Source organism: Ostrinia nubilalis, chromosome 4 (assembly GCF_963855985.1).
Source record: "Ostrinia nubilalis chromosome 4, ilOstNubi1.1, whole genome shotgun sequence".
In the NCBI taxonomy this organism is placed as follows: domain Eukaryota; kingdom Metazoa; phylum Arthropoda; class Insecta; order Lepidoptera; family Crambidae; genus Ostrinia; species Ostrinia nubilalis.
Window position 1 is genome coordinate 10,372,524 of NC_087091.1, and position 20,518 is coordinate 10,393,041.

General features: G+C 34.8%; 3 protein-coding genes across 4 annotated transcripts; all 3 read left to right on the plus strand.

The window, feature by feature from the left end:
* Positions 1-5,232: 5,232 nt before the first annotated feature.
* On the plus strand, positions 5,233-7,785 carry LOC135071503 (larval cuticle protein LCP-30-like). The gene is made up of 5 exons (XM_063965281.1): positions 5,233-5,325; positions 5,527-5,570; positions 5,763-5,987; positions 6,806-6,976; positions 7,129-7,785. The coding sequence occupies exons 1-5, from the start codon at positions 5,311-5,313 to the stop codon at positions 7,607-7,609; spliced, it is 936 nt and encodes a 311-aa protein (XP_063821351.1). The 5' UTR covers positions 5,233-5,310; the 3' UTR covers positions 7,610-7,785.
* A 2,287-nt stretch (positions 7,786-10,072) lies between these two features.
* On the plus strand, positions 10,073-13,772 carry LOC135071504 (uncharacterized). 2 transcript variants are annotated; one of them, XM_063965282.1, is made up of 4 exons: positions 10,073-10,267; positions 10,394-10,503; positions 12,648-13,171; positions 13,502-13,772. In XM_063965282.1, exons 2-4 carry the CDS (start codon positions 10,486-10,488, stop codon positions 13,656-13,658), a joined length of 699 nt encoding a protein of 232 aa, XP_063821352.1. In that variant the 5' UTR covers positions 10,073-10,267; positions 10,394-10,485; the 3' UTR covers positions 13,659-13,772. The 2 variants fall into 2 exon arrangements, with proteins under 2 accessions (XP_063821352.1, XP_063821353.1); XM_063965283.1 differs by lacking the exons at positions 10,073-10,267; positions 10,394-10,503 and adding an exon at positions 12,223-12,350.
* Positions 13,773-16,131: 2,359 nt separating this feature from the next.
* On the plus strand, positions 16,132-17,737 carry LOC135071112 (uncharacterized). Its single transcript, XM_063964882.1, has 3 exons — positions 16,132-16,231; positions 16,455-16,759; positions 17,111-17,737. The coding sequence occupies exons 1-3, from the start codon at positions 16,217-16,219 to the stop codon at positions 17,652-17,654; spliced, it is 864 nt and encodes a 287-aa protein (XP_063820952.1). The 5' UTR covers positions 16,132-16,216; the 3' UTR covers positions 17,655-17,737.
* Positions 17,738-20,518: the final 2,781 nt, after the last annotated feature.

The window sequence follows — 20,518 nt, forward strand, 5'->3', positions numbered from 1 at the left end:
AATCGGTCAAAACCACTTTTGACTGCAAAAATCAGTCAAAAGTCGTTTTAATTGATGCTCTTGGTTAATATCACTTTTGACTGATTATTCCAGTCAAAAGTGGTTTCGACTGACGCCCTTGGTCAAAACCACTTTTGACTGTAAAATAATGTATAATTAGTCAAAAGTGCTTTCGCCTGATTTAAAATTTTACCAAACTTCATACAAAGTAATGGTTTTACTTATATTTTGCCAAAGTACCTAAGGTAGGTGTGATCACGTTGTGTGCACAAATGGTATAAAAATTAGACTTTAAAATGGTTTTATAACACATTTTTGATGATTTCCAAGTAATTTTCACTAATCATAACACTTTGTATAAAATACTGTTTTTTTTGCAGCTGAAAGTGGTTTTGACTACCGCTCCTCTCATCTCCACACCAATGGACAGCTAGACTTATGGTCAGTTACTCATCTCATTTCCAAAACCGGTTAGTAGTTCGGATGAAGTTCCAAGAGCAAAGCGGACTCGACTCTACATAACAAAAAAATCCGGACATAGAGATTATGATTTTTTACCAAGCTTATTAATAAGATGCCGGGCGAAATTTGAATAACGGCGTAGTTTTTTAAATCGAGCGGAAAATCTAAACTTCTTTTATTGTTTTTTATGAACATATGCATATTTTTTATTTTTATTTATTTAAATAAACCTGTCAATATTCTGTCTATAATGTCTTATCTACTGCCCTAGTCTGGTGGGTTGCGAATGTAAAGCGTTTACCCGCCGATGCGGGATAAATGGCATTTACACCCGAAGCCATGGACGTTTATGTATAAATTATAAATAAACTAGCTTTTGTTCGTTAATTTCGTTTATCACAGATCGTCGCGTACAATGTTATTTTGGGCTATAAACAATAATACTGTAAAGTTTCATCAAAATCCGTTCAGTAGTTTTTGCGTGAAAGAGTAACAAACATCCAGACATCCAGACATCAAAACTTTCGCAATTATAATATTAGTAGGATTACCAAAGGAAATTAGAATAATTGAACATTTCAATTCACTTAAAAAAACTTTACGGACTTATTTAATTAATAAATGCTATTGTAATAAATCTGAATTTTTTGACGATAAATCTAATTAATTTATGTAACTGGCAATTTTATTGTTACTAGGTACCTAGGTACTAGGTAAGTCAAGTACTGTAACATGCCACCATTTCACTTATGATTCACAATAAAGATTTTTGTATTTGTATTTTGTATTAAATATAGCTAGTAGGATGTTAGGTAAATGGTATACACTAGTCTATGTTAATATAACTATGCATATTATAAATATACTCAACATCAAATAAATCGCACCTTCCGCGACGCGAACTTTAAAGATTTTCTTCTGACACTATCATAGTGCCCCAACAATATTGGTGTTATTTGAAAGCCCAATAAATATGCTTAAAGAAAAACACATTCAATTTCTTAATAAATGATTAACATAAACCATAAATGTGACTTGAAAAAAGACCTCACTTTGGGCTCACCTCTGGGATCAATTAGACCAATTTTTATGGTTATAAAACCAAATAATGATCACACGTGTCCTCTTTAACAGATGGATAGCAATTAATCCCAACTTAACAGTTTTATAGCCATAAAAGTTGGCTCAAGCGTAACTACCTATTTTTTTTAAGAAGTGACTCTGGATCCTTTTAAAGACACATTTTTGGGGTAAAAACCTTTCCTATAATGAGATCAAGTTTAAAACTAGGCTTTTAAATAGTGCCAATATTGGTGGGAAGTGGGGATGCATACGTTTCAAAGTGCTTGTCGCGGGAGGTGCGATTTATTTGACGACGAGTGTATAATAGACAAGTCGAAATGTTGATTTATTGTCGTTCAAGCTACAGATCATGGCTACTCGTCATTTTCAGTTGCTGATCATTATGTATGAGGTCCTAAACAATACAGCAGATTATTTTATATATGAATTCCGGCAATTGACTTTGTTTTTTTTTTGCAAGCCAATAATTTAGCTTAGGCTGTGTACGTCAAAAATCTGATAAATTCCATACAAAAACTCCGGTTATCGTTACAGTTACGGTCAAAGTTAGGTGGTGCAACTCAGCCTTAAGCCTTAATAACCAAACAAACAATAATCTAAATAAAAAATTCAAACCACTGGCACTGGACGGATCGGGCTGAAATTTGGCGTGCAGGTAGATGTTATGACGTAGGCATCCGCTAAATCCTAAGGGGGTAAAACGGGATCCACGCGTACGCGGCCGCTAGTAAATACTATTTTTGATTGCAACAGTATATAATGTGATCACTGAGACCTATAAAGTTATATTATGTGTATACTCGTGGTTTTCCGTACCATCACTTCGTTACAACCATTTCGGCTTATGATATGACTCATTCATTAGTATCAGTGAATAAATAATCTACCATAAATCGAAATTATACTATTCATACGTATATGATAGCACAATAAATAATCCAACTACAAGGTTTAGTTTATATTGAAAAAAAAAATACACACTGTAACAATAAATAATTAGAGGTTACATCTATAGGGTGTTGTGAGTTTCAATGGGATGAAAGAACCAAAGTAATACAAACATTTGACCTCCATTATTTGGAGAACATAAATGTTATTATACCAGCATGCATAAGCATTGATTTATTAAATATACTGTACACGAGCGTGTTATCTAAGGCGTTAATTTAATAATGTGGGAGTAATTGGTGATTGGCATCTTATAATATGATTATGACTTAGTTCTCGAGGATGTCTACTAACAAGAGTAATAAAGAAGACGTGTTAATTTGTTTTTCAAGCCTGCATTTGCATATTACAACTTAAAGTAGCATTCATAACATTTGAGGTTTATGTTCATTTGATAATTTTATTTAGCAAGATAGCATACATAGTACTAGGTCCTAGGAATACCATACTGATTGCGCAATTATGACTTAAATATTGCTAATCTTCATTATTTTGCGGACAATTTTTGCTTTAACCATGTGCTCTAAAGCGATCATTTACCCTAGGGGCCTAGCTTAATCGAAAATAGATCATATTCGATCCTTTTTTGTTTCAATATTTAGATTCTGTTTAAGCCTAGGCGCAGACCATCGATTTTTTGTCAGCCGATAGTTTAGTCGGGTAGTTTATCAGTATGGGCATGTATGGAAGTGCGCACATTACACCGATTCGATTTGGCCGATTGTTCATACAATTTAAAATCGGGCACAACTATCGGCCAACTAAAAATTGGTGGTCTGCGCCACAATATGCGCCTAGTCTAACTGATTAATTAAGCAATAATATAGTACATTTATTTGTGACTATTAGTAATTTAAATTCAAAGATACAAAATGTTTCGCTAAGTAAATAAGATATACCTAATTCTGGCATTGACACATCACAGATTTCAATTCACAACATATACATAGGCAATCATATAACTGATGCACTGTAGGGTCCAGTATAAGAAGCAGATCGAACCGAGAAGCATACAATTGTAGACCGTAAGCAATATTGTGACGGTACGTAGTTAATACGCAACTTCTGTGCTTTTAAGTTCGATTTTATCATGGACCCCTACAAAGCTCTGGTAAGTTTTTATTTGCCTTGAATAGCGTTTATCAATGAATTATAAATATAAAATAAAATGTATCTTAAATTGATGATGTATCATGATAAAGTAAACATCATTAATACAAATTCAATATCCAGTAGCAAAATACTATTGATTGATTCAAACTAAATGAACACATTTAAATCAAATTGATTGTTTATTTCCCATTTAAAACAATTTTCAATGTGTAATCTATTGATTAGTAGGCAATGGATTTTATTAAGGCAATAAATAATATTTAAAATCAACAGAATTACCAAAGAAACAACCACGATAACAGTTTAACCATCAAAAAATACTAATATTCCATTAAATATTTATACAAAAGCAATATGCCATTGTATTTTAATGAGTTTTATAGCAGTGCTAAAAGCAATTTGAAGACAAAAATGTAAACTGTGGATATTCAAAAGTCAAAAGGTCTCGCCACAAGTGACTATTCCGGATATAACCAAGCAGGTTAAATAAAAATGTGCTCCCAATGACGTAATGACAAGATAGACGAGAAAAACTGATTTACATGACAAAAATAACATTTAACCAACAAACTTTTGACATGATAACCTTGGCGACAGTGACTGGCAACAGATCAGCATTGTATTCTACGTTGTATGTGGACTGGTCAGGTCGATTTTTATGTATACCTACTAATGGTGAGAATGGTTCATCATATAATTAATTAGTAGTGATCGGTTCTCAAACTTCTGATAAGTCAGTCACATGCTTTTTAGATAACAAACTTTTCAATCCACCTAGCCTTACCATAGGTAAGCCCAAAGAAAAATAAGGAAGATAATTTGCAATAAAAATACCAACCTTTACCTAATACAGAAAAAAAATACGGAGGATTTTTTTTCAATTTGTAAAAATATCAAATTATTGTACAGGACCTATAAGTCCTTTTCAGAAACTTAGTTCGGGATAGCATTATCGGCTGTGGCTGTTGATTGACGGCGACAACTTACTTAACAGAATATTCTATTTACGTAGTTCAGTGATCCTATGTGATACTTAAATGTATTTTATTTATTTACCCGTCTTAGATATGATGAGATGAGTAATAAAGTTTGCGACTATGTTTTCAGTCTGAGTGTCGCTTGTTATTCACTACAATCATACCTACATTGTTGGGGATTTGAAACAAATATTTTTAAGATTTCAACAGGTAGTACGCAGTTTCAGCTAAAAATATGAATGAACATTAGCAAATTATTATTCATGAGTGATTCTCTAAAAAATGCCCATGGTATTCTGCCGGAATAAACCATACAATCGGATGTAATGTTAAAGCAAAATTAAAGTTTTGAATGGCTTAAGATGATCAATGTCCAATGAAAAAAGGGTGTTAAAATGAAGTGTAATGATATTTGACTTTGAAGAACCGATGAGGTATCTAATCTGTTACCTAATTTATAATGGATTATTTCATCTTTTGGATTAGAATTACTTGTAATATTATTTTGGATTAATTTGCCATTGAAATGTCCGAGGTTATTTATCAAAGTCTTCATTGAGGCAAAGATTGAGATGCGCTGTATGAATAAAGCGTCAGATCTCACATTATAAATGAGACGAGCAGGATAGAAGAATTAGTTTTACATCGAATTAGTGAAAAACAGTATATAAGGCAATATAACGTTAAAAAAAGAACACTCTGTTAGCCTTACTTGACAGACACAGAAATGCGGAGCCTTCTGGTGAGTCCTGCGGACCACTGATGATATTAATTAAAATAAAATGCAGTAAATTATATAATTTGGGAAAATAAAGTACCTAACGAGCTGAATTATAGGAATACAAAAAGCTATAAAGCTAAGTTGTAGATTAGTACCTAACAGTCACATTAAATGTGAATGAATATTTACTTTATTTTGACTAAAACTAATTAATTTTTACAGGTACTTTGTGTCACAGTGTCAGCCGTGTTGGCGGCTGATTCACCGTAAGTACTACGTGGCTTTACATTAGTTTGTATTGTTTTAGAAAGCTCTTTACTTATTTACAACAGTTTTAGATATGTTAAGTTACCTAGTTCATAGACAAGTGTGAAAAAATTATTAAGACAAATGATAGTTAAATTGTGTCCTATGAAATGGTGTATCCTGAAAACACCTGTGTTCTTTCGTATTTTTAGGTTCAAGCCTTTCCAGTTTGGCTCCAACAAATTCGCGAGCAACGCTGGTCGTTACAATGTAGCCAGCGCTTCAGCGACCGCGTCCTCTTCCGCGGGCCGATACAACCCCGCCGCCTACGACCCAAGCCGCTACAACCCCGGACGCTACGTCGACAACTCCGGACGCTACGACCCCAGCAAAGACAACTCCGGACGTTACGTCCCGGACGGCTCTGGCGCTTACAAGTACGTAATACTTTAAGGCTCGGTTGCACCACCTTAATTTGACTTTAACAAAAGTAAAAAATCTGTCAAACTCCATACAAAAAACATCGGTTATCGTTATAATGTAGTTACGGTCAAAGTTAGGTTGTGCAACTCAACCTAAGTTCTTTAATGCTGCGCTATTTACGCTTTATATCACTCGTAGAAATAACTTAATCCCAATAAGCAGTTTCTATCAGCTAAATATCTATCAGTCAAATAGAGTCGGGAAGTGTTGCTGGTGGTAACTAATGTTGCCGTGTCCAGTGCGTTCAATTTCGGGGAAAAAGTTAAAAACTGGGACTGGAATTAAAATAGGGACTTGAAACCCCAGTTGAAAGAATTAAACTCAAATCTTAATTATTATGAACATTAATTCAGACATAGGACGCCCATCGTTGAACATAGGCTTGTCCGGAATTTCGCAATGTTAAATTGTTCAAGAATGCGTTTCGAAGGAAGAGTTCAGAATAAAAAAGAAGCTCTAGATGTTTTTGGTCATTAACCTACTTAAAAGAGCTAATAATATTATTGAATAAAGATCCAGTTTCTATTGAAAGTATAAGTTGAACAGGAAAATGGAAACGCTGCATTTAGGCTAATGTATTCTAGATATCCGAGCTACACACCAAAGGTCATTGGTTCACATCTCTAAATATTTGGTTCAATAGCCATAGAACAGGGTTTGTTTAGTCTGTTACATAAGAGGTGCTGTGTTGGACAAAATAAAATGTGAATGTGTTCAGGGCGCAGACTTTTTTTGTAGAGATTTTCTTAATTGTATGTTTTTTCTTTACTAGCGGTGACCGTGGTGACCGCGGTGCTGCTGGTGGCTTCTACACCGGCTCCTCCGACAAGGGAGGTCCCGGAGGCTTCTACTCCGGTTCTTCAGACAAGGGAGGACCCGGCGGCCCTGGTGGAGCCTACAAGCCTGAACCCAACGACGGTGGCAAATACAAGGGCGACAAGAGGTAAGATTTAACTTAGAGAACATATACATATAAATTAACATTTAACTCTTTTTAAATGGTAGCCCACATAATGTGAAAGTTACGACTAAAGGGATGACGAGGCCCGCGGTCGGCGCTGTGCGAAATTTAACTGTTTTATCTTATTTTTCTAGCGGAGGCGCTTACTCTGGTGGAGCAAGCAGCGGTTCTGGTGCTGGTGGCTTCGGCAGCGGCTCGGGAGCTGGTGCTTTCGGCAGCGGCGCTGGTGCTAGTGCCTTCGGCGGCGCGTCCGCTGGCGCCTCTGCCAGCTCTGGCTTCGGCAAGGGCTCTGGATCTGGAGCCAGCAAGCCCGTGCAATACAGCGGCAGTGCCGGAAGCGGCGCCGCCTCTGGTGCTGGCCACTACGACTACAAGTTCGGTATCATCCGTTTCGAAAACGACGTCGAACCTGAGGGATACCACTACCTCTACGAAACCGAGAACAAGATTCTCGCTGAGGAAGCCGGCAAAGTTGAAAAGATTGACAACGAAAACGAAGGCATCAGAGTCAAGGGATTCTACGAGTTCGTCGCGCCTGACGGCATCACCTACAGGGTAGACTACATCGCCGATGAGAACGGCTTCCAGCCCAGCGGCGCTCACTTGCCCAAGTAATCCAGAACTAGTCCTATTTGATTTAAGTCTTGCCCAGTGACCTTATTAGTTATGTAAATAGTTGGTTGTACCTTGTTCTCAAAACTAAACTATGTTAAGTTGAACACGATCATCTTAGTAGTTAACCTGACCTGTGCAATAATCGTAGTTGTAAATAAATACCTAGTAAAAATAAACGAGTATTTTTATTTAATATTGGTGGTTCATATCTATTATCCACTCCCAACCAATCCCAAATAAAAAACTGAGCTGAGCCATTGAGTTTTAAAATGATGTGAAATCGAATTCACACTGATTTTAGTACAAGCTTATTGAATTTCAGCTATGATGACAACGATAGTACCTACTTTATTTTCGCTGTCGATATTGGCTGTCGCGTTCAGAGTACAAAAGTAGTGAAATTAGCTTTGAAACAAAACTTTGTTGTTAAAATTTAACTTTTAATTTTCACTTAAGTCCTATTTACACCACTATCATGAGATTTATCTATCAAACAGTGGAAAAAACAAGCTGATAATAATTGCTATATTATATAATTATATTGTAATATGATATACCTAATATACTTCCTGAAATGACTATAATTAGATTGTTTACTCATAGGTATACATTATGCATAATACAAATAATAGTTCAGGTTCATCTTACGGCTAAATGTCAAAAAAACTTGGTCAACCAATATTAATTATTCATTTGGTTAATGTTTCTGTCAAGTCTATAAATCACTCCTACAAGAGAAGGATTTTGTATAAAATGGCAGTTAAACGATAAAATGTATGAAAAAAGATCGTTTTCATTTAATTTTGATAATCAGATGGAATGTTGTCATCCCGGACTTGGCATTATCAAGATGGATACTGAATTACTGACGTATTGTCTTCGCTTGACGATGTGTCATTGTGAGGAGCTATTAATAGAAATAACACTCATATATTTAAATTTAATTAGATAATATACCTAATTCGGCTGAGTTGCACCATCTTACTTTTACTGTGAAAAACGTCAAAAAACTGTCAAAGCCCATTAAAAAGCATTGGATAATGTTAATGTTACGGTTAAAATGAGGTGGTTTAACTCAGCCTTAATATTAAACCTTTAAGCTTTTCTCGTCTGAAGCACAGGTTTTGACTGAGTTTTATATATCTATACTAATATTATTATTATAAATGCGAAAGTAACTCTGTCTCTCTGTCTGTCTGTCTCGCTTTCGCGCCTAAACCACAGAACCGATTTTGATGAAATTTGGCATAGAGATAGTTTGAGTCCCGGAAAAGGACATAGGATAGTTTTTGTCCCAGTTTTTGAAACAGGGACGCGCGCGATAATGTTTTTCTGTGACAGACAAAATTTCACGCGGGCGAAGCCGCGGGCGGAAAGCTATTAAATAATAAATCAAAGTCTTTTTTTAGGCCAACCTAAGTGAGAACTAACTGAGAACTTTTTAAGGTAGAGCTTATGCTCTATCAATGAATGAACAATATTACAATGTAATGAAAAATCTTTAAAACTTTTATACCAACAATATTTTTATTCATAATGAATGCTGTTACCGATTCATGTTAATAAAATATATTACACAATGAACGAATGCTACTGTTTTGTGGGAACTTTATTCAAACCAATACGCGGAACCAGTTTACGGAACAATATCTTATTTTTTGTATATAGTGATTCAATTTAGATAAAATCAATAGTTTTAAAGTTTCGTCATAGAATAAATTATTGAATTATAAATGTTTTTTTTATCGGATTACAATTAATCAACACGTGTAGTCGTCTTTTGTTTTTGTTGGAACATTAACTAAAAAAATAATTCGTAGGTAAATAATTCCTTCTAAAGTATCGAATAAATACAGTTACGTAACAAGTTCGACATTTATTTAAGTTACGAGTACTAATATTTCAGTGTGATAGGAAAAAATATCAATTTTTCAGTTTAAGACATGGCTGATATAATAAAACTGCATCTAAGAAAAAACAAGGATTTATTTATTGTCTACGTTTTTATAAATTTTAATTCAGAAAAAAAAACTTAAATCAGGTTATGATTATGTCATTACATAACAATTAAGAAAATTAATTTGAATTTAAACCATTTAGGTTACTCTATTTTCAAATTCTGATAGGAAATAAGTGCTCTTAGATTGATTCTAGAAACCCATCTTATTTGCTTAGATAAAATGATAATAAATCATACTTTACTAATCATATCATACGAGGTATAAAAGATAATCTTCATTACAATTTGAATACTGATAGGCGCTTAAATATCTTACCAATTACTACCAGTTGCTTATAATATCCATTATTCTAGGAACTCGACTCTGAGGACGAGATTACCCGTGTCATCTCAATTTAAATGTAAATAAAGTAAGGCATCAGGAATGCAGTGCCTACACATATTGTTGCATTTGAAAATTCATTTTTGTTTTATGCAAATCGATGTGTGAAGCGGATCCCGTACGCATTCCATATGAGAGTTACGACTCTCATGCAGTCGGTCGTCTCAAATCGGGCACTGCACAGGACCGCGCACATTCTGTGCGAGTGAGCGACCAAAGGTGCTCCGCTGACGCTCCAATTCATCTCAATAAATTTGAAAATATGCTAATTCTTCAATCTGACCTCGTCACACCTTGATAGGAGTTCCACAATTCGGTATGTCTAAAATCTAATTTATTAAGTGTTTAAATGTTAATTAGATGCAAAAGAAGCGCCATTATCTCAGGCTGATGGCTATTCTGTATCTGAATAATACAGGCTTAACTTGTCTTCCTGTTCCAGTTTCAGATCTACTCGATAATCTGTGGTGGAAGCTACTGACAGTGATTCTTAGTGATTTATTGATAACAGTGAAGAATCGACCGCCACTCAGCATGAAGCAATCGTCAAGAGTGAGTTTTTTTTATAAGTATTTAGTAGCTTCTTACTTTAAAGGAATTATTATACGAATACAAAATAAAACGCTTCTCTTAAATTCGTTCACAAAGGAGATATTGAGTTAATAGTCGTAAACGAAGCAGGGTAAATTAAGTCATATAAATCTACATAAAATCATAAAAACTTTTTAAGTGTCTATCAATTTGTGATGATGACATTTAGTTTTGAAGAGCTTTGTGACTTACTAAATTTGGTAGTAGGAAGTGTGTATTGTAAACCATTTTAGATAGGTAGATTGCTTTACAGAAATATGTCATTTATATTTTGCAAAAGAGAGTGAGAGAGCTGGGCCCTATCGAGTATTGTTTCTTGATCAACCCAAAACTACGATTGCAAGTTTTGTAGAGATTATTTGAGAGAAATGGGTGCGAAAAATTGTGGTCTTGTGTGACTTGCTGGTTTAAAGAGGTTTTGTAGCAGCGAGTAGAGAGGCAGCGAGTTCGAATCCTACTGTAGGAGAAAGTTATAATATCTTTAGTCTATTTTTGTGTGATTTGTCTGCTGTAACAATAATCAAATTGAAGTGATACTTATCACTTATATTTGTTCAAGTGTGATAGTTACGATAGTTTATTTATTTATAATATTATACTTACCAATTGATAAAATCATCAATACCCAGTACTCGATATAGGAAAGTAAAGCAATAATTTTCAACGATTTGTTTTCACCTTCGGAAGAAAACATTGTATGGACTTCCTAATTGTAAATTACTTAAAATTCAGGCACAGAATAATAATAAGTACTACGTACAGAAGTTTTACTTCGCGAAGGTATTTAAAAAAATGTATGCTCAATGTCATTAACAATATGGTGTAATTTAGCCTGTCTCAAGAGTCAAGCACCATTTTGTTGACAAACGTCAGTGATCGGCACTGCGCCGAAGCTATAGGGCTGACTTCGGTAAAATGATGTGACGTGAGGTGCCAAACTGCGGAAAATGGCGGAGGAAATACATGATTTAGCATGAATTATCATGAATAATATTAACTACTTATTTACCTCTCAGTGTCTTGAGGCAACTTAAAAAAGTACACTCTGTGTTTTTATTATTATTTAGACAGTTAAATACTGCACAGTATTTAGTACACCATTTTCTTTATTTTCTTCCATCATACACAAGAATACGCGTGCGTGAGTCAATGTTCGCTCGTATGTGAGGCCTTGTCGAATAGTATCCTGTAGGTGGGCCATCGTGCGTGTTTTGTTTTCGATGTAAACTCGCGGAGATGAACAGGCCTGATTCAGGCTTCTTGTTTTATCCACAATGAAGTTATAGGGGGTCGAAAATGGCCTGTGCTGTTTCAAGAAAAAGATACAGCCGGGCCGCTATTTTGCTCGACTTGGCGGAGGCTCTACCGTGTCACCCGATGACATCTTTAGAAATAGACTTTACCAATATAACTAATTTACAGTCGTCAAGTTCCTACCTATAAGAGTGGATTTTTTCAATTCAAAATCAAGTTCTAAAAGATTAAGCAGTGATTCATAAAATGAGTAACGGATCCTTGCTTATGCCGTTTGTCTCAAATGCCAAGTATTGCATGTAGCATCATTTATTTATTTGCCAATCCCAAAAAGGAAGTTCAATCACCGCACATTTTTTGTTGCACCGTTAGAGTCGATATGTAACCTTATCCCACTAAAGTTAATGTTACGGTTTTTCAATGACAACTTATCATTAAAACGGTGAGGTGCAAGGACCAAGCACGCGGCAATAAAATCTGGTTGAAATATCAGACAGTGAAAAAGGTCGATTCTTGAAGAATTTAACGCTTACCTCTTCGCAACAAAGTTGAAAGTAAGAAGGGATGGCAAAGGGAAATTCCCCACCATTTTTTTTAAGTGACATCATCTTAAGCCGGTCAACTGACAATTTTTTTTGTATGTCGTCAAGTCGTAAAATATTTTTTGCGTTTAGTTATGGGTGCGAGGCCACAAAGATATTTTGTATTTGAACTAAATCAGATAAAATGACGATTTGATCTATTCACATCCTTTTACTGGTTTTTTGGTAGTAAAAATGCTTTTCGAATAGAATGATAATAAAAATTAATGTGTCATTGGATCTCAAATTAAAAATGGTGTTTTTTTTCAGATGTTGATCCTGTTGTTGGTAGTAGCTATACAATGTAAAGCGTTCGACGATGGTAAATATAGCCCAAAAAAATATAGAGTCAACGATGACGGTAAATACTATAGGCCGCTAGATGAGGGCAAATACATCCCTGGTGATGAGGGGAAATATACCTATATTTACAGAAACACATTATATCCAGCGTTTCCATACATTCATAAGGAAGGTCCTTCGGGTGGGTTTGGAGGCAACGGTGGGAATGGAGGGGATGGCTCTTACGGAGGTAATGGACCCAACGGTCCTGATGGCATTGATGAATCACAAAGAATTGAGTATATTGGACATAAAATTTACGCCGAGAGATACCCCTATATTCACAAAGTAATAAAGGCTTTAGTAGACAAATATGTGTCAACAGAAAACTTGTTTGGGGAAACCTCTGAAGGAAGCTCAAATCATTACAGTCAAGTGCACGCTGATAAGGAATCTGCTGTTAAATGCCACTATCTGTCACCGAATCAAGAAGACGGCGAATTTGTGACTCAGTAAGTTTTTATTGTGATTACCTTTCTCAGAACTGTTCGGGCGAAGTCGTATTGAACCAGCTTAAAGTTGCAAATCTTAAGCTTGAAACTTTTAAACGTAACTTAATATGCAATTTATTTATTTTGAGTTAGCAAAAATACTCCTTACTTTTTTGTGGTTTCAAACGAAGCTACGATTTGTATCATAAATGTCATAGAGCAATACTTTGTAATAGTTGGTATTTTATTGTAATTATTCTTGATTTTAATCTTAATCAAGATGTGTAGGCGTGATCGATGATGGAGCGAGCTAGAAAATGCTCGTTTAATAATACAATTCTTTTGTTTCAGGTACCCACCTCGATTGGAATTAAACAAATCGGAAAAAGTAGGCACGTACTACGGCTATAAGGGATCTAAAATACTTAATACTGTCAAAAACTCACTAAGCACTAAAATTAAATTAGAATATGAAGTATTTGTAAGAGTTGTAGAAATTACAGAATAATGACTGTTTAATTGAAATTAATTTATTGGAAAGCCTATGAAAATTGTATAACCTTTGAATGTATACTGAATGCTATTTAAATATTTATACTGAAATAAAATGATGTAAGCTAGAGTGATGTGGTTGTTTCATTTTTTATTTAAGAGAAATAAAAAAAATGTACTTATTCAGACAATTGAAAAAAACCTATTTCTTAAATTATTACGTCTCTATTATCATCATAATATGATACTATCAAAAAAGCACTGAAAAAATATTTTTCTTATAAGTATTTCAAGACTTCTACATTTTATAGGAAACAAAAAGTGCGTATTATGTACAAAGCCTGACTAAAACACAGAATAAATAAGTCAAAGAAGGATAATGGTAGGTATATATAGAGATATTGCGTGTGGGAGAATCGAACAGGTAGGCCCGAAATGGTAACTTTGCATTTCAATGGGCAATTATTCCAAAAATGTTGCCATCATGAATATTATCCGATTTTATTTCATGTATGCGGATGAGAACAATGTAGAGCAAGGTTGGATGAAATTTGGAGAGGATCAATTCTATACAAACTGGTAGTCAGGAGTCATATTTATACAGGGTGTCCTGAATGATATATCAACGTTTAGACTAAGATATCTTACATTGTAATTAATTTAAATTAGTTATATTATGTTCTATCTTAGTTAATGATCTATTATTAATTTCAATTGTTTAAAAAACATGGGTCATATTAGGTACAAATATTTATAGTTCCATTGAAGAATGTTCACTAATTTTGATTTTTAGCTTTCTGTATTCTCTGTTAAAAATAAAAAATACACGTGAAAGAATTATTTCGATACGTCAATTAGTTTCCAAGATATTGAATTTTAAAAGTGCGGGCGGCGGCCGGCCCGCCATTTTATGCGCGTGACGTCATATTACAGTGACTGGCTCATATTTGTATGGGTGGAATCTTGCAAGCTGAATTAAGACCCACTTCCAGGCAACCGATTAAGCTGAAATTTCGCAAACACATGTGATTTGGATGACCATGCAATATTATGATGACATGGAGCTGATCTGATGATGGAGCTGGAAGGTGGCCATAGGAACTCTATAATAAAACGACTTAAATGCATCGAGTTTGGGCTCGTTCGTTTTGTATTGATGAGTATTTTAATTCTATATAGTAATCAGGGTCTAATGATGGAGCTGGAAGGTAATTCGCAATAAAACGACACAATCGCATCAAGTTTGGGTTTGGTTCAATTTTAATTTCTGTGAGGGGTCTGGGTGTTAATATGTATAATAAGTTTGTATTTACAAAAAAAAATGTATTTAAGTATGTTTTTATCCGTTTTCTAGTGAGCGGACACTGTGAATGTACGTCACGCGGGGTCACGTGACCGTCGACGGGACTCAATATTTAAGCGAACTTTAAATGCCTATAAAATCATAACTATTGGGTATTTTTGAATGAAATAAAAACTAATGTATTTATAAATGTAAAAGCTTAACTGTAACATAGGTTTCAAGTGATTTTGCATACCTAGTAACATTCTCAATTTGTTGTCCCTAAAAATTACAACATTTTGTTTGCAATGCTTAAGATGTCAAAGTAAGTAAGCATATACTCGTAGAAAACATAAAGCTGCCACATTCAGGACCGGTTGTTGCGGAAATCCTTGAGGGACATCTTTGTACATGAACTTCTTTGGCTGAAATGTTGATGATGATGATGATGATAAAAGGTACCGTAGTACTACATTGTACACTCAAGTCTTATTCTTACTTATTTTTCACATACATGCAATATTCTCTACTTTTTGCAAAAATGTTATTCAGGGAAACCTAAGTGGGAAACAACTTAGTTTGTAGTGGTATTGAGGAAAAACTGAGATGGTATAATAAAATGACTAGGTTTTAGTGAAAATCTTTACAAGAACAGCCTGTAGATTTTCCTTTTCTCTATATACATATTATTATAGGTTCGTAGTTTTTTTTTACAGAGACGAGTAAACATTTTGTTATTATAGATATTGGACTGATATTCGTTGTTAAAGATAATGATAATTATATAGATCGATAGGTAATTTAAAAACATTTTAAAGTAATATTTATAGAATTCGCGAATTGTTAAAAAAGTTACGCAGTGTTCAATAACAATGAAAAATTCATAGATTTTAGTGAGACCTTTTGTAAATTGAATTAAAACGCCATTTGTGTCAAATTAACGCTAATGATGTAGTGTGCCTCTATATTACCATAAAACACCTATAAAGTATTGTCTCGAGCAAGTTTTTCGAAATAATGTACGAAATATATGGATGAGTCTGTTGACGGAAGGACGAGCGAAGGCTGATCGCCTCTATGATCTAATTCTGTGCTCGGGCGTGGTCGCGGCGATATATCACCGTGTGATCCAAATAAGTCGATCTGAATGCCAGCTTAACAAATAAAATTTACATTTTCTGCAATTCGACTCAATAGATTCTTGCAATAAATACTCCATTTTCGATTTTGACGACTGTATAAAAAGATACAGCAGGAGTTGGACTGTATCATTCGATTCTTTAACGATAACCATGAAGTCTGTAGCGGTGAGTTTTAGTGATTTTCCAGTTTGATTTGCAAATTGTAGGATTTGATAAGCCGGATTGTTGGATACAAAATATGATTCCTTGCTTTTAGGCAAAAAGTTGATCTGCGATCCTGATTTTGGATGGACTGTTTTGGGGTCATACATTTTAATTTTTAGGCTGACATTAGTGTTTTAGAATAGTATTAATGAGTTTGGTTAATGACTCTAGTTTTTCTTGACAGATTGCTTTTCTGGCATTGGCCTTGCTGAACTTCAGTACTGCTGAAGACGACGGTCAATACCACCCAGGAAAGTATGGGACTGACGACGGTAGCTACAAACCCACTAACGAAGGTCGCTACTACGGAGCTAAGGATAGGACCTACAAATACTACAGCACCGTAGACAACAGATATTTCGACAGCGTGATCACGCCGAACGGCAAATACGACTCTATCTACTCCGCGTATCAACCAGTCATTGTTAAGGCACAGACTCCGTATCAGCAGATATTGACTCCCTTCGTCAACTATGAAGCCGAAAGCGGGTAATTATTCCTGAATAATAATGGGTTTTAGAACACTCAGTCGTGATAATATTTTTTTTACTTTAGTCAAAGAATTGGTAAATGCTTTGGAGTTTTGATGCTTACATTTCACATCTAAGCGTATTGCCTATTAAAGATGAGCAGGGACATTATTTTAGAACTCCTCACTTTAAACTAATAGATATTTGAGGCAATCTAATCAATATGAATTACTTTCGTATTTCTCACAAACTTTTTTTGTAGCTACGAGTATAATGACTACTTACTTTCTTGAAACACCTTGAATCAAAACTAACACACATAGTAATTAGTTAAGTGAGTTGAGATTAATGTTTGTTTTTTCTATTTCAGTTTCGAACAATACCCATTCGGATCTTCATTGTCTGCTGTCACCTACCGGCCTCCAGTGGTGCCTGTGGTGTCTACGATTAGCCCTGTAGTGTCTTCAGTAGCTCCCGTGGTATCGACGGTCAGCCCCATCGCGTATGCGTCGACGCCTAGGCCCGTAGTGTACTCCGCTCCAGTGAAGCCATTCGTGTACTCTGCTACACCAAAACCGATTGTATACTCGGCTGCACCGAAATCTGTCGTGATCGCTCCTAAAGCAGTACCAGTGAGCGTTCCCGTTTATGCTAAAGCTCACCCTTATTCAAACGAGGCCTACGCCAGAATCATCAAGCAGGATACCGACGTCGACGCCAACTCTTATCGCTACTTATATGAAACCGAAAATGGTATTGCAGCCCAGGAGGTAGGCGTTGTGGACGCCGTTAATGGAGGAGGAACCAGAGCAAGTGGTTTTTACGAATACGTGGGCGACGATGGTCTGAAGTACCGAGTGGACTACACGGCCGACGAAAACGGCTTCCACCCCAGAGGCGCGCATTTACCTTAAGAATATTTTTGACGATGTATTATTAATTTAATGAATACAAAAGAAACGATTCAGTATTTTTAAAATAAACGAGAAGCTATTTATATGGTTGTTTAATTGTCGTGTTACTAATATCATGAGAGTATTGATTCCGAATTGTGTACTTTATTATAAGAATAGAAATCATAGTTAGTTATCATGCATTTGAGAAGATCAGACTCGAGATGAAACCATGCAGTCAGTAATTTGCTAAAATAAACTTTTACAAGCACGATTATTTTCATTCTTTTGACTACTTAAACTTCTTAAACTTTATAATTTAATATACCCATAATCTGACACCTTTTCGGAATATGTTTTGGGTTTATGCCCTTACCTGGGCCATTTAACGACACCGCAGTTCTCGTTATAAAGCTATAAAAATAACTCACGTTCAAAAGAAGGTTCTAAGTCGTGAGTTTCGGGTTTAAGTGACATTCGAGAGGGAAAAATAATTTCAGCCTCAGTAGTATCTTTATCAGTTAAAACTAAGGTACCTAACTAATTACTCCAATGATCATCAGAAACACAATCAGTAAGCTATGAAACTCTACGAAAAATAACAAATGCCTAGATATCGAGTTTGATTAATGGCAATGTAATTTTTGAATGATTCATATGAAAATTATATCAATTATTACAGTGACAAATTCTTGATTCCAGAGTTTTTTTTAAATTTTTGGGCCTATACCTACCTATAGATTGAACTTTTTACTCTTATATATTTAACACTTACATAAACTAAATTAGGCGCACTTTATGTTTTATTACACTGCACAACAGCATTTTTGATGATTGGGTTATGTTACATGATATTAGTCCAATTTTTAATGACGATTTCAAATCTGTGATTGAAATGTCTGTATCAGCTCTGGTTAAAAAAAATATGACACTTGGGTCTTTTTGTAAAAATACACTCTTTTTTTAGATATGATCCTATTTTATGAAGTTGTTATATTGAAAAAACTTTCTTTTATTTGACTTCCTTGCTGATGCTGAAGGCAAACAGCTCTTCTGAATGATTCAACAGCAGTCAGCCATCATGTGTGCATTCCAGTGGCCCTGATAGCGTCCCTCTATCGTACGAAGGCCCTGGTGGATTTGCTCGCCATGTTCTTCACTTAGATCCTTAAGAGTTGTGATAAAATTGTTCAGGTGATTGCGAAGAGAGTGTAATTCGATGTTTATATTACATCCAACCAAAAAAACATGTTTGTAAGTGACTCATACGTTGTTCGATTTGTAAGAATAGTAAGATTTTTTCGGATTTTCCAAAAAATAAATTAAAATGCCAAAATAACTCATTCCATATCTTTTCGGAAGACTTGAAGATCCTAAATCTCTAAAACAATCGTTTAAACCATCTTGGCTACATGGTTTTGAAAATTTCGGGTCACATTCAAAGTCTCTACCACACTGACAGTTTTCGCCTCAAAATCCTCATGTGAAGTATCAACATGAGGTTCAGGTGACTTCTTAGGGTTGAAAAGACGTCTACATGCCAAACGTATGCAAGGAATTACCATTTAGTTCAATGTTTTTTGGTTAATACCATTTCTGTTCAAAAATAAAAATAACAGTCGTCGCGATGGTTCAAGGGTTCCTTTCAGATCATAGCGGTTTCGTACCTAAATCTACACATATTCTTATTTGTTTATAAACGTAAAAACTCAACGCATCTTTTCCACGCCTTTTGCGGAATTCAAGGCTTATCTTTCATTTCCACTGGGTCCCCAAACTAATTTTTGTAAGCCAATTTTACGAACTTTGTCACATTTAAACGGATTATTTAAACATATCCTCTCCGCAAATGAAACAAAATTGATTTAGATCATTCACACAAACACTTCTTAATGCTACCATATTAAATTATACAAAGAAAACATAGCATTTTTTGAACTGTCGGCGAATTAAGACTGAAATTTAGCAATTTTTGAGTGAAAGCTATAACACGTAAACAAGAGCTGCTACGAAAAAATGGACGGCAGATTCAGAATCAGCGACGTCAAATTAGTAAACATCATGTAATGAAAGTCAATCATCAGCCAAAAGTTGCAATTTTGTTGTGCAGTGTTATTGTTTGGCACATACCTAAACTGCTTTTACCTATCTCTACGGCCTACAGCGGTTCATTAAGTTAGTTTGAAAAAGGAGTTTATCTTAGTTATTAAAATCCACAAAAAAGATAAAACACCCTAAGTACGAGTATGCTTAGAGTATCTATCGTCTCTAAATTGCTGATAGTTTTTCACGTAAAACACCTCGGACTACTTGTTTAATTTTCAATCCACTTTGCCCGTTTTTATTTACTAAAACGTTTATTTTGAACTTGCAAAAGACTACGTATTACATTAAGTTATTAATTAATCAATGGTATTTCCACAATTATGCCCAATGTGGTGCCACACCACTGGTTTTTGTTTTTATTTTCTGCTGAAACAAACTCTATTCTTCTAGTATTATGAAATTCAGTCCTGAGAAAGCTTAACCTGAAAATTAATATTTTTTAGTATTTATAGTCATTAGTATTTAGTTTGTCTTTCCTTAAAAAAAGGCTTTTTAAATTCTTTGTTTATTATCCGAAAATTGTCTCCATGGGGTTGAATTTTGACTAATTATTAAAATTAAACCAATATAAAACAACACACAATTTCATAGCTACGAAGCTAATAATGGATTTCCACGTCAGTGGACTGGAAACTGACATTTTTGTAATCTTACTAATATTATAAATGGATTAATAAAAAAAATGATTACTCAAGAGCTTCTATAAAAGCCTTTGACAAGCGGAGACAGAGTCACCAAGTTTTCTGGTGCATTTAAATTAATTGTTGTATAAATTATTA